The 14,867-nt window shown below is 35.6% G+C and overlaps 1 protein-coding gene across 1 annotated transcript; it reads right to left on the reverse strand.

Moving 5' to 3' along the window:
- Positions 1-12,072: 12,072 nt before the first annotated feature.
- Positions 12,073-14,580, reverse strand: GSPT2 (G1 to S phase transition 2). Its single transcript, XM_016141403.2, has 2 exons — positions 14,487-14,580; positions 12,073-14,381 (listed from the first exon to the last, which is right to left on the reverse strand). Exon 2 carries the CDS (start codon positions 14,368-14,370, stop codon positions 12,490-12,492), a length of 1,881 nt encoding a protein of 626 aa, XP_015996889.2. The 5' UTR covers positions 14,371-14,381; positions 14,487-14,580; the 3' UTR covers positions 12,073-12,489.
- Between the last annotated feature and the right edge of the window lie 287 nt (positions 14,581-14,867).

Consider the following 14,867-nt stretch of genomic DNA (forward strand, 5'->3'; position numbering starts at 1 on the left):
AAATGAACAAAGCTGAGTGACTAATGATCCCAGTTTTCAGAATTCTTCATATTTCCCATGTGAATTTTGTATGAATTCATCTGAATGCAACAGGATTGTTGTGTCAGCTTTGGTTTTATAGTTCTATTTTCATTTAGCATTGGAAACAATGGATGAATAACATCCCAGAGTGTAGTGTGGATGTTGCCTTAGAATAGAGATACATTTTTTCCTGTTTAATCAAAAAATTAGGCTATTTTCTGAGTGAGTTACTCCCACACTTGGCTATGGGGAATTTCAGCCCTGAGGTTGCTCTCATGCTCCTTACTGTAACAGTGGTGGGCAATGGTGTCTGAAAAATGAAGCTGCTGAAGTGACTTATAATTCCAGCCTTTGTAGTCATTTGTGGCCTTTTGTATCCTTGCAACTAGCACTCTGGGGTGTAGCTGTAGATGTGGATTCAAACAAGGCCTGACAGTGAGAGAAAGCTCAGACACTAGGCCTCCTCAATGCAGTGGCTATGAGAGATGATGCATCATGATTGTGTTGTTGCCATGGTAACTCATACACTTGACCCAATCTTGTTCAGACTTGAAACACCAAAGGCAGTTTTTTTCTCAGCTGCCAGCACTATTTCCTTTCAGTTCAGAGTGAGAATATAGAGCCAACAGAATTATTTCCCTGAAGATATTCACTACCCTATAAGTTATTTGCTTTCATAATTGGAAAAAATTCGCTTTTGGAATTTTTATTGTTAGCAGGTGTGTGCACATATAGATCATTTGTATAATGGAAATGTACCACATAGAACATACCAATTACTCCCCACTGTTGGAGAAACATACAGGTCATATATTATTTATGATTGGAGTGAACTGGAATAAAGATAGCTAGGGGTTATTGAGAACTTTCTATCTACAAGGCTCTACTTTAACTTAAAATAAAAAATGCATAAGATAACAGTGCATAATAGTAACATAAAAGAACCTGATAGGTGAGAAATGATTTTTCAAAATAGTTTTTATTTACCTTTCTTTGACTATGAATAGATTTGATCATCTTTTCATATATTTAAGAGCCATTCATATGTCTTTCGAAAACTACTTTTACAGGTTTTTGCAATTTTACATAATGGATTTATGGTCTTTTTTACTTGACTTTAAAGATTACTTTGCATATATTTGGGTTATTAGCACTTTATAAAATATCTTTTGTATATTTTGAAAATATATTCTCCAAGTTGGTTATATATTTTGGTATATTGGAAAATATATTCTCCAATTTTTACTTGCTTGTATTTTTTTGTATTGCTTTTGTGTTTTGCCATGCCAAAACATTTCTTCTTCTTAATTTGTAGGTAGATAATTTATCAGTTTTTCCTTTGTGTTTGGATTTTAATTCCTTGTTAGAAGTCCTTTCCACAATTCTAGATTATTATAGAATCTATTTGTATTCCCTTATAGTATGGAAGAGCTTCATTTTTAAAATATAGATTTCTAAACCATTCGGAGATCGTATTTTTTTAGATATGAATTATGGATCTAATTTTACCTTTTATCAAATGGCTATCCAATTGTCCCAACAGCCTTTATTAAAATGTCAATCTTTTCCCTAGTCCTATGTGATGTCATCTTAATTATATATTAAGTTTTGACATGTATATTTCAAATATACATGTGTATTTCAAATCTCTCTATTCTGTTTCAGTTAAGTGCTGGTACTATAGGGTTTTAATTATCAAGACTTATAGTATTTTTTATTCCTAGTTGGGTTAGTCTTTCTTCATTGAATGCTATTATTTTTTCATAGTATATTATGGCTATGTTGCATGTTTGTTTGTTTTTTCTCCAAAGGAACTTTAGAATTAACCTGTCTTTCAAGTTGAAAAAAAAAACAACAACTTACCTGAAAATTATATAATTGTATTAATCAATGTTACCCAATAAACAATTAAAAATTTAAAAAAAATGAGAAAACAACTTGCTGGTATAGTTTTTTTTTTATTAGGAATGCATTAAATTTGTGAACTTATTGTATCTTAATGATGTTGAACCCTCCCATCTAAGACCAAAAGATATTTTCTTACTTTTTATACCTTTGAGGAGTCTTTAAACTTTTCCTCATATAACTTTTCCACATTTCTTGTCAAGTTTATTCTTAAGAACGTTATGTTATTTGCTGCTATTATAAATGAGATTTTTCCCTTCCATAATATCTTGTTTTTGGTTATTGTTTGTATATATAAAATCATTGATTTTTATATACCAATTTATATTCTCCAACATTTACCAAATCTTTTATTGCTCGTGTTAGTTTTATCACTATATTTCTCAACTTGTCCAAGTAAAATATATAATATACAGTTTCAATATTTTTTGCAATTTTTATGCCTATAATTATTTTTAGTGTTTGTTTTTTAATTTGTTGGCTAATAGCTCCACTACAAGTTTGAATAGTCAGAACATAGACAAATTTTTTTTTGTTCTTGACCTTAGCAGGATTGCCTCTTGTGTTTTCCATTAGAAATTTAGTATTTACTTATATATAAGTACTTTTATGAATATATAAGTAAATACTAATATATATGATATTTCCTTTGTGTATGTGTTTGTGTAGCTAGACCTCCAGAGACACACACAGACATTACATATATAGTGTATATATGCATATAGGAAAATTTCCTATTTTGCTGAGTTTTTAATTTTATTTTGAATTTTTAAAAATGAGTGTTGAATTTCATTAAGTTCTTTTTAAGGATTTCTACGGACTTTCATAAGATTTTTATCCTTAGATCATAGGTATCTTATATTAACAGATTTCTTAATTATTGAATCATCCATGATTGGCTAGAATAAATCCCACTTTTTCATGGTGTATTATTTTCTTAATGTGGTGTTAAATTTTGTCCACTGATGTTAAATTTAGGAGACTTTTATGAATACTTATAATGCAAATTGTTCCATAACTTTATTATACTGTCTTTATTAGGTTTTGGTATACTATTAAATGTTATACTCAATCATAAAAATAATTTCAATTTCTCTTTATTTTTTATGTTTTGGATTTTGGATTTCATGTAACATTGGAAGTAATAACTTATGTAGCATTGTGATTAGTTGGTGGTTAAGTTTTGGTAAGTTCTGTGAAAATCTTAAGGCCTACTGTTTTTCTGTGAGGAAGTTCTTTAGTAAATCTCCCTATTTCTTCTATGGAAATTGGTTTCTTTAAGATCTCTATCTCAAGTGTAATCATTTTTGACAACTTATTTTTTCCTAGGAAACCATGCTTATCATTTAGGTTTTCCATTTATTGTGCAAAGAAGTCTGTTATTATGATTAATTTTGTGCTCTGTTTTAATGGTTATTTTCCTCTTTTCATTTCATATTTTGTGTATCTGTGTTTTGTACTTATTTCAAGATTATGTTAATTACTGTTTGATTCTTTATTGTTAATTTAAGAAGTCAGTATTTTGATTTATTCCATTCTACTATTTTTCCATTTATTGTATCTTTAATGTTTTATTTTATCTTTGGCATTGCTTTCTTGTGTTTTCTTCTGGTTTCCTTTGCAGTTTTGCCTAACTGTAAGAGTTGAAAATTTAATATATTCATTTTATTTAAAATTTTTATTGATATAAGTACTTAAGACTATTAAATTTCCTTTAATAATTAACATTATCCCACATGTTATGATATGTAGGGTTTCCATTAACATTGTTTTTTTCTTTTCAATGTTGCAATTTTGGTTTGTATTTCCTCTTTCATGAAAGAGCTTTTAAGAGAGTTTTATGGGACCAGCACACTTCTGCTGCATGACTCAGCTGCTCTTAACAGAGTTTTAAAATTTTTTCTGATGAAAATGCTTCTTTAAAAAGTTACCTTCGATAATGGTAAGAAAAGAATGCCGGTTGTTTTATTTCTAATTTATTGAATCTGATGACACATTCTTTGTGACCTGGCATATTGTAAAGTTTTATGAATACTCTTTATGTTCTTGAGAAGGTATTTTTATATTTTCTAGCTATAAAATTTGATATATCCAGAAGATATGCCTTATTGATTATATGGAATGAGGTCCAGTTTTTCCCAGGAAGACTTTTTGTGGGCCACCTTAGGGGTATAAAAAAGGAGGAGCTTGGCACACAGAAATAGGGGAGGGTGCTTTTTATCTGAGGACTGGTATATAGCCAGAGATATAAGAATCTCTTGGCAATAATAAGCACTCACTTATTCAATAAATGTTCAAAAATGTCATCTATGACAAGCAATCTTTCATTGAGTTCAGGCTTCTTCTTAAAAGATACAGACAGGTCTAATCACAGCCAAAACCACTGTCAGACTCATTGTTACACTGCTTTAATTTTTTTCTCAGTACTTAGTACTCCTTTGCTCATATTTAATTCTTATATTCTTTAATATCTCTCTCTACATTAAAATATATGCTCTACAAAGCCACAGATTTTTCCATCCTATCTATACCATCCAGAATACTGCCAATCACATGGTACACTCTAAATAAAAGGTTGCTACATAATGTATGAATAATAGCCACTCCATGCCTTCAGAGAATGAAACATTTGATGTAGAGACAGGCACAAGAATATATTTTTATAAGAAATCAACAAAATATGATGTTACTATACTTTACTTCTTCATTCAACACATTTAATAACTACTTGCTTTGTTCTAGCCCTTGTGCTAGCTGCTGTGGATATAGAGATGAATGCGGCACAGTTTCTGATCTTTGCTAGTATTGGACTGAGTGCAAACATCCCAATTATGAATTGTGCATTAGCTTGTTATGCATTTAGTTCCAACAACAACAAAAAACTTCAAACAGATCAAACAGATAAATGACTACATAAACAACCAACAATGAATGACTTAAACCAGTGGTTCTTGACCCTTTGAGAGCCACAATATCACCTGGAATTTTTTTTTAAAGATAAACTTGAAAAATTGTAAAATGTTTATGAAGAAGAATTTGGCAATATCTAGCATGTACCCGTTGGCTCATAAATTCCAATTCTTAAAATCAAAGAAACACTGGGAAAATATGAAAATTTGATTTACTAGTAATATGTGTTTTAACAAAAACTAGAATGATTAAATGTCCATGAGTAGAGGGTTTGAAAAATAAACTAATTGAACATTATGCAGCTATAAAATGAAATGATGACTATTTCTACATATTAATTTGGAACACTCTCCAGGAAATACTAACAAGTGAAAAAAAATCAAGATGGGGAAAACCATTTAGTACATTATCACTTATCACACGTGGTGAGTATGAACACTTATGGAATTACAATCAACAAACTAAAATAAATGTACATGTGGGAGAAAGAATGTATAGATAGTAGGAGGGACAAGAAAACAAGCTAGACTCTACTAAAATATGTTGTTTCGTAGGTTTGACTTTGGTATTGTGTAAATATTCTACATATTTATAAAAAACTAATTAAATAATAGCAATGAAAAGCAATATGAATCTAATAGACTTTATTGTCCATCCAGTTGGTGATTTTAAAATATAATCATTTGTTCTGTTCATTGCTAGAGGGATATGGCCTGAGGATCAAAAGAAACATGAACATTTAAACTGTTTTCAGAATCAGTAATTTCACTGTCAGTGTTGACATGGATTTTTTTTGACATTGTTCATTGTGAATTGTAGAATAACACTAGTGAGTAATTTTGTTGGTGTCAGGAGACTTGTGGCTCCAGAAAAAGGATATATTGATGAAATACCAATGATATAAAGTATATATACCAGAGCCCTGAATTTAAATGGGAAGTATAACCTTATGCTATATTTTGCTTTAAAAATACATATGTATTTCTTAGCTCTGCCCCCTACACTCACTAGAAACCATGATGAGCTCAGTATCATGCAACCAAGCACCATGATGTTACTCTTTAAAAAGCATTTTCCACTGAAAAAGAAATCAAGTTTACATGATGAACTAGCTGATTTGAGGAACTATATAGGTGAGTCTTTAACAACTTGATGAGCCAGGAAACAGGAAGTACTACTGGGATCATGCAAAAAGAATTCAAGAGCTAATCTGAAGAGCTTAAATGTCTAAAAATGGGACAATTTGGGCATCTATTAAAAAGTAATAAATAGATTTAAACACAGTGTGTTTAAATATTGTATTCATGGTGATTCTAAAATACACTTGGGTGGTCACCTTTAAAAGTACTAGAAAATGAATTCATAATTTGAAATGTAAATAGAAGGAAAGAATTAAATAATTATACTTCCATTTGTATATCTACTGTGTTACCAAATAATTAATGAGGGATTCTCTTTAGATAAGTATTCTAGCTAATCAATGAAGAAGGATGAATAGAATATCTTCATTCTATAATCTGTAATGAAATATTGGATCTAGGCAATAATCATCAGTGTCTGCTAACATACAAACAGAATAAGAAAAAGCAAATTTAAATCTAGTGAAACCTCTAACAACCAATTTACATGAAAGTCAGGAAACAAAAGGGACAAGTTAAACAAAAACAGGGGGAGGACGTCAGCAAAATCCAGACTGTATGAAACTCCAGAGAATAAAGGATCCAAATTCTTCAACAAATAAATTATAAGAAAAACAAAAGAGAAGTGTCAACGAATAGGTTGAAAGAGACATAATAGGAATATTAACAAATTATAATGCATGAGAGTAAACTGACTCCAAGTTGAAAATAAAATTTTTTAAAAAAGCATTTATGACAAAATCAGAAAATTTAAACTAGGAGTGAATATCTGAAGATATTTATGAATTGTAATTAATTTTTACATGTGATGTTATTTCACTTATATTTGTGATATGTTTTTATAGATATATACTGAAAAATAATCTTTTCTTAAAGTGATATGGTATTTAGTATTAGTTTACAAATAATCTGGGTAGAGAGATGTGGGTCGGAGTATGGATAAAATAAGATTAACCAAAAGTTCTTAATTGTAAAAGCTGTGTGAGGTCTACATGGGTTCTTTATATTACATCTTGTCATATATCTGGCACTACTTATAGCAAAATTTTTTTTTAATGTCCAAAGCCATAATATAGGCTGGGGTATTAGTATTTACAAAAGCTACTTTCAAACGAATTTACTATGCAGTTAATGTTTAGAGACAGAAGTATAAACAGGGCCTTACTTTTTAAAAATCTCAATAAGAAGTCTGGAAGTATTTGCTCAAAGATGCCACAAGAATACCGCATCTTCCATTCTCCTGTTCAACTATTTTCAGCAGGCTGACTCTATGACCACTTGCTTCTTTTAACATGGCTGGGCATCTCTATCACATTCTAAGTACCATTATCCTTTTCTTTCACATCTACCCTTTTTATTAATAAACAACCTTTTCTGTAGCAGAAGTTCCTAACACATTTCCTGTACATCTCATTGGACAAAACTGGACCACATTGGCCCCTGTAGGTGTAGGGGAGGCTGGAAAAGCCATCATCTGACAGAGGGGAATGGGATAGCTATGATTGCACTGGAGGAATCCTGAGTCTATCTCACTCCAGACCAGACATAATGCTTTAAAAAAAATCAGGTTTTCTTAAGACATTGGTAGGAAAGGCTGTTGGGTTAGCAATCAAAAAATCCAGTGAGAAAAGCAGAGCTTCTAGGGTCAAAAACACAGTCAAATGTACAAACTAACTATACACCGAAGGGAAAAAAACTTAAAAGGACTGAGCCACATACTATTTCCAGGTACTTTCAGACCTGCTACCTTGTTTGGTCCTCACAACATCCTATAAACAAGGTGACTGACATTACCTCCATGTTATGCATGAGGGACCAGAGGCTCATAGAAGAAGGGAGACGTGGCTTGTTTAGGGTTCTGATTAGTGGCTTCATGGTGCATTACTTTACCCCTGTCATGGGTTATGGTCCCTTCTCTGGCTTACCAAGATCACTGTATGAAACATAAACACAGGAAAAACTATTTGCTCAGCACAGTGCTAAGTATATTCCATGTCATAGGGGGACATATTTTGATTCTGGCCACATCTCTGATTATGAGATCTTCTGGCAGAGGTAGGGGCACTAGGGTAGCCAAGAGCAGAACTTGCCTTTCCTTGTAGCTGTTACTAGTCTGCACACTTAGGTCATATGTGTTATCTGGAATCCCATTAACTCAGTCAGACATTGATAATGTAGAGCTTCACACCCATACCTGGAGTCTGTGAGGCTTGGCAATGTCACCATCCTCAGAGTTGGTTTCCATGCTGCCACTATGGCCAACAGTTTTGATCTTTTTGTCTTCTAGAATGAGTGTGATGTGCATTCGTCCCCTAGCCAACAGCGGACCCAGCTGATTCTGCTAGGAATGCAATATAACCTTCCTCATGTCCCCGACTTCCCTCCAGGCTTTGAATACTGTGCCATCTATAGAAGCAAACAGTTCTTAAACTGTTAATTTCTGGTCACTGCAACATTTTACTCACCACCAGGATCTAGTGAAGCCATGTCTTATTCATCCTGAATCATCATCCATTTAGGTTAAAGCCTCCTTAGCTATATCTCCTGTCCTTCAAACCCTCTGTGTTTCCTTCTTAAATGTGTGAAATGTATACTTATGGTTTATCTACCCTTTCAGACCAGTTCTTGTTGGCTTAGCATGTGTTGAACATGGATGGGAATGGAGCAATGTCATTAGCATCACCCAGGATCTGAGCCTTTAAATGTTTAAAAGTGTATTATTACATTTTATTTCACCTATTCATTTATTCTCTATCAAATTGGCAAAAGAGGCTAATGCAGTTTAGAAAGCTAAATAATGTCACATAAGCATCAATTAAAGCAGCGTGCAAAAACAAATACAAAGGTAGAAATCAAACACTAAACTTTAATCCAGGGACTGTCAGATAATATGCAGAAGTCCTTGGGCTCTTTCGTTGGTCATTTGCCTTACCACAATGTGTTCTTCTGGTGCGGCCAAAGGTTACTGATAAACCATGGTGGAGCTAGTAAAAGCAATCTCAGGAGGAGATAACTCATCTAACTGTCTATTAGAGACTAGAGGAAGCCTTTTACTCAATGCCCCAAATATGAAAGAAGAGCTATAACTGGATACATGAACATGATTGTGTATGACAGCCTAACCAGCCTAACCTTGGACAAATCTTTTTTGGGGGGGGTGGGGGAGTCCTTTCATGCTAAAACTGGGGGTAGGTCTCAATATTCTCTGCTTTGATTTTTAAAGAAGTTCAACAATCAAAGAGAAAATAATCTTTACTAGAGGGCTGAGAGATGTTTGCAAATTACATGCATATGTAAGTTCTGACCATTTAATATTAATTTGAATAGAAAATAAGGGGCTTTGCAAACCCCTTTTGATTGATGTCTTATTTTTAGAGCACAAAACTTTCATCCACTGACTTAAAAAACATATATAATTTTTTAAGGGTAAATGAAGGAAAATCCCCCTAGAATTTAGACAAATTTCCTCTAAAACAATCTGGCGTTGTTGTGTTCAGAACAGACCTGTGAGGGAAGCCAACAATCAATATTCTACAGGCTACAGCATAAAATTGTAAGCTGTGCCCTCCTGTATGTAAGCAAGCATTTTTTTCCTCTTCTTTTTTTTTCTTCATATATGGCATGCTTATACAGTAGGTTCTTATTTTTTCTTTTACCTTCCCCTTATTGATTTTGGTGATCTGGTTAACATTAACAAACACACATGGGGTGTTTTGAAAAAGCATCTCCCAAATTCTAAGGCAAGTCCACTTTCTCCACTCCATGGAAAGAGTTAGTGGTATCCCTGGCGAGAAACCTTGGATCAAATTTTTCTCCTCAGTGGCCAACCATGAGTAGATATTGTAATTGAAAACTGGGACAAATGGAAATATCCCAAGTCTTAAATAGAAAATATGGAAAGAACCATACCAAACATAAAAATAGGCACTGGATCAATGTGAACATGTTCCAATGCTCAGGTTTTGGGAGAACTTCTATAGTTGTTAGTTTCTTCCTTAATGCCCATGAAATGGTAACTGATCATCTCCTTGCTGCTTAAAAGTTCATTTTGACTAAAATGAGTGAGTGGAATATTTGTCCTACAAAATATTTATAAGTAAACTTTTAAAAGAGCAGGTTCTCACATTGTAGTAAACCAAAATTATGATATTGTGAAGGGAGGGTCTATTTTGACAAAAGATTTGCCTTTTGAAAATATGAACATGTAGCGGATATTAAAAGCACTGACAATTTGTCTTGGGTGCCACAGAAAGATGCTCAGAGTGAACAATGTGGAGGTCTGCTAGCTTCTACCAAACCCAACCTTGGAATTTGAGATGATGCTTTGATAGTTCAGTTAAATTGGTCTGAATTGGAGGCAAGAGGGGACCTCTGAAGGGACACTACTTTGTATGCCCTGGGGAAACTAGTAACTGTAAATGATGCCAATTTGCAGTATTTGGAGAATACCACCAGACATTAAGAACTATAAAGGAATGTATTCAGGATGTTAGAAAGAAATGTTATCATGAGTTTATATCTACTTTCCTAAAGAGCCAATCTAGTGTTTCCAACCACCTGGATGATCTACTTCTCACTGAGAAGAATTGGTTTCTAAAATCTATTTGTAAAGATGTCTGTCCTGCTCTCTGAAAGTTTTAGTACAGTTTAGAGCTCCCAGTGGAGAAATCTCTATACAACTGGCTAATGAGAAAAAGATTTAGGAGCCAATTTTTGATGGGAAATTATCCAAATTGGATGAGGAAAGAGTTCTGTCCTGCCTTGTGGCTTTGGCCCATTAATGAAAGATATCCACAATAATCCCATTGGTAAATTACTAAAATTGCCAAACAATGAGATTGATGAAGCATCAGAAATACATTTTTAAAAAGCGGCTGCCAAGGCAAAACTTCTAGCAAACACTGGATTTACCTGTATTTTGTACCAAGTTCAAAGCACAGAGGCAAGAGAAGGAACTCTAAAATAAAGATGAAACTCTTGCCACTGACATTCTAATTATTAAAGGACTGTATCCAAGACAATATGAGGCACATCTCTGTGGATTAGGTTAACTGACATATGACCAAATAAAAATCCTCATTTCCCATGTGGGTGCCCTGCATATCTATGATGAATGATTCACAGAATCATGCTATTGGTACTCTGACAAGATCAGTGGCTATCTCATAGGTTAGACACCCTGAAGTTACACGGGTACACAAAAGGGAAATGGAGAAGACACTGCTTTTGCCTGAGGGTGTTCTGGCAGTAGTCTCCCCCTGTTCAACCAGCCCATGAGTGGGAGGAATTGGCTTTGCCCACCATTGGGCAGATGTTTCTATTGGGCCACTACCCACTCACCAAGATTGAAAGTTCTTACAGCTGTTGATAGTTATGCAGGCAATAAAAGTAGTACCCTCAAGATACACAGTTAGTGTTTTCCTCAATGTGCTGTTCAGTGACAAATCCAGTATCTCTGCCCCCAAATGTGGGTTGTGATCTGATTGTCAAAATGACCTTCCACCTTTCCTACTAATCTCAAACACTGAATACGGGTGAAACGGTCTCATTTCCCAGCTCAGGACTCTCATTAACCCTTGCTTTTCAATAAATGATTTGCAGCCTTAATGCAAGAATTTATCTTCTCAGTAGTCATGTCCCTTATTGTGTTGTTTCCCACATCTCAAGTCTCATGGTGAACAAAACAAACGGGTATGTTAACATGATGGAGTAAAAATAAGAGTCCAGTCAACACATGATCTGAATCTACAGGTATATTTGGAATATTGCCATACTCAACATTAGGGGAACTGATAGATGGCCTGAAGCTTTCTTTTTTAAAATCACAAGTTGGGAAGCAGAAGAGCTCCTTTATTGACTGGACTTGGATACAGAAAACAAAGCCAAGTAGGAAGAGCCCTAAAGTAATTTGTTTTCAAAATTAAAATTTTCTTTAAATGCAAACCTGTGCATTGTTTGTAAATGTCTGATTTAAAACTTAGTGGAGGACAGTTTTTAGAAGCCTAATAAAATGTATTCGAGTACTTCATAAAGTAAAAAATAAATGAAAAGTATTTTATACAAATTTTAAAAGTATTCAAAAAATTTCAAATACTGATTAGAGTTTCAAATGGAATATTTTATTCATGTTAGTTGTCTTTGTAACATGTACACACACACTGATACACTCTGGTCTGCTTGAACAAAGGTTGTCTAAATGTAAGGGAAAATGAAAAATTAAAAAATATATTAATTTTTCATTGTTATAGACAATTACATCCACATCACTTACAAAGCTATTACTGATTCTGTCCAAGGAAGTGGAATGGTATAGGAAGAGGAAACTTGTGGGTAAGTTCATCAGTGACATAGTTGAGATCTCAACATGAGAAAGCTGACAAAACACGGATTTTTGCTGTGAAATTTCTCTTTGCAAAATATGGAGAAAAGTCTGTCAATGAACAGTAAATAGGAGAAGGTGGTGAAATTCTGTAGTCAGTTCTCACAGTATTGTGCAGGGGTATCAAGAAAACTTTTAGTCCTTCTCTGGGACCAGTTTCAGAACTTTTCCAATGGCAATGGTCTTACCCTCATCTCTTAAAATAAAACGACCCATCTGAGGGAAATCTTTGAATGTCTCAAGGCAGATGGTTCCTGCTGTCCTTAAACGGGCAATGCACACTTGATCTTGTTTCACGAAACGGGGCCGTGTCTTACTTTTTTCTCCAGATTTTTTGTCTATCAAGGAGATTAAGGCTGTTATCTCAACTTCCTCAATACAAGTATGTATGTGTAGCACCGCATTATAACCTGGGCAGATGATGGACTTGTGTTCAATAATCACTATCTGAACATCAAATGTGCGTCCAGAATGACAAAGATTAGTAGGGTCACAAAGTATGAATCCTGGAAGAATCTCTTCTTCTTCAATTCCCTTCAGTCGGATTTTAAGGTTTTCACCAGGGGCTACATAATCAGTTTCAGCATCATCAGAAAGTATTCCAAGAACTTCGACATTGTGCTTGTTTGGCATCATCACGAGCTGCTGGCCTTTAAAAATGGATCCTGATTCCAGCTTTCCCAGAACCACAATGCCCATATCCTTGTACTTATCCACAATTGGCAGTCTAATTGGTCCATCGATTGATCTGTTGAAGTTTGGCATATTATCCAAATATGGAATAAATGGTAACCCAGTGTACCAAGGGCAGAAATCTGATTGCTCTTTAATATTTGCCCCAGTTAGCCCTGAGCAGGGCATAAAGTGAATGTCCTTTTTGGGACTGAAGCCAACTCTTTTCAAAAAGGGCATCAGTTTTTCTTTACATTCTTCATATCTCTCGCTGCTCCAATTTACGGTGGGGTCATCCATCTTATTAATAAGCACTATTAAATATTTTACCCCTGCTGTTTTTGCCAACATCGCATGTTCTCTTGTCTGTCCACCTTTTTCAAAGCCAGTTTCAAACTCTCCTTTCCTGGCAGAAATGACCAGTACAGCCAAATCAGCTTGAGAAGCACCACCAATCATATTTGGGACAAAACTTTTGTGGCCAGGGGCATCTAAAATTGTGAAATGTTTCTTTTCTGTTTCAAAATAGGCACGACCCACTTCTACTGTTTTACCCTTGTCTCGTTCTTCCTGATTTGTATCTAATGCCCAGGACAAATACCAAGTTTCTCTGTTTTTTTCTTTAGCTTCTCTTTCATATTTCTCAAGTGTTCTTTTGTCAACCATTCCTGTCAAAAACATTATCTGTCCTCCAATGGTTGACTTGCCAGCATCTACATGCCCAATGAATACCACATTTACGTGTTCTTTTTTAGGAGCACCTGAGGGTACGACCACAGATTTAGATTTCCTCATTCCCTCTTTCTCCATCATTTCCTGGCCACTTTCTTCTGGGGGCCCTGCATCTCCCAAGGAACTACCCCCTGGCTCAGCTTCACTTACTTCTTTATTGTGCTCCCATGACTCCTCTAGGACCATCTCCACCTCTCCATTTTCTACAACAGGTTCTGAAAGTTCCATGGTAACGGATGAATTGGAACCTTCACGCAACACTATCTGTTCCTCTTTGGAATGTTCCACAGGTGCCCCCCGTCCCAGCCTTTTACCTTGAGGGTCGCCCGCACCAGCGTAGGTTTCCTCGATGCTGGTGGTATCCGTCCCGGGGGTCTGCGACTGGGATGGGTTCCGTAGGAAGGATGGGAAGAACTCAGCGGCGTGTACGTTTGGCACGAAGGGTTTGGCATTGACGTTGAGCTGACGGCTGAAGGCCGAGCTAATGGGCTCACGGTGGGTCTCGGTCACCGCTGAGGAGTCTCGGTCCCCACTTAGGGCCGAACCCAGGGCTTCCATGTCCACCTGGTCCCAGCAGTCAGGCGCCGAGTCGCTGCTGCTGCCGGTATCCATGGTCTGAGGACCTGATGGGCGGCGGGGAGGGAGCGGGGTCAGCAGGACAGAAATGGTGGGCTATGCCGACAGGGGAAGGCAGCAAGCGCGCAGGACCAAGGGTTAATGACACGAACCTTAGCGGCAGTTCGGAGGCAGCTAAGTCCCAATACCGCATTCGCAGCTGCGGCGGCGGCAGCAGATATGGCGGCTCAAGCCTCTCCTCTTCTGTTTGAGCGGATCTCCTCCCCTAAACCCCAACCACTTCCGACTCCTCCACCGCCAACCCAGCGTCGGGGGTGGATTGACCCCTTGCTGCCATCCGTACGCTGGGCTTCCTTAGTTCTCAGTCATGGGCTAAGTCTAAAAGTATAATTTTTAAAATGAAAATTTATGGTTACTTTGTTCACACGATCTGGGAGAGCAATTTGACCATGATTTAATGATTAAACCTAGACCAGCACACCTGATTTACAATTCTACTCAGAGATTCAAGTAAAAAATGAAAATTCCTATTG

The sequence above is a fragment of the Rousettus aegyptiacus genome, unplaced genomic scaffold, assembly GCF_014176215.1.
Source record: "Rousettus aegyptiacus isolate mRouAeg1 unplaced genomic scaffold, mRouAeg1.p scaffold_m13_p_9, whole genome shotgun sequence".
Classification (NCBI taxonomy): domain Eukaryota; kingdom Metazoa; phylum Chordata; class Mammalia; order Chiroptera; family Pteropodidae; genus Rousettus; species Rousettus aegyptiacus.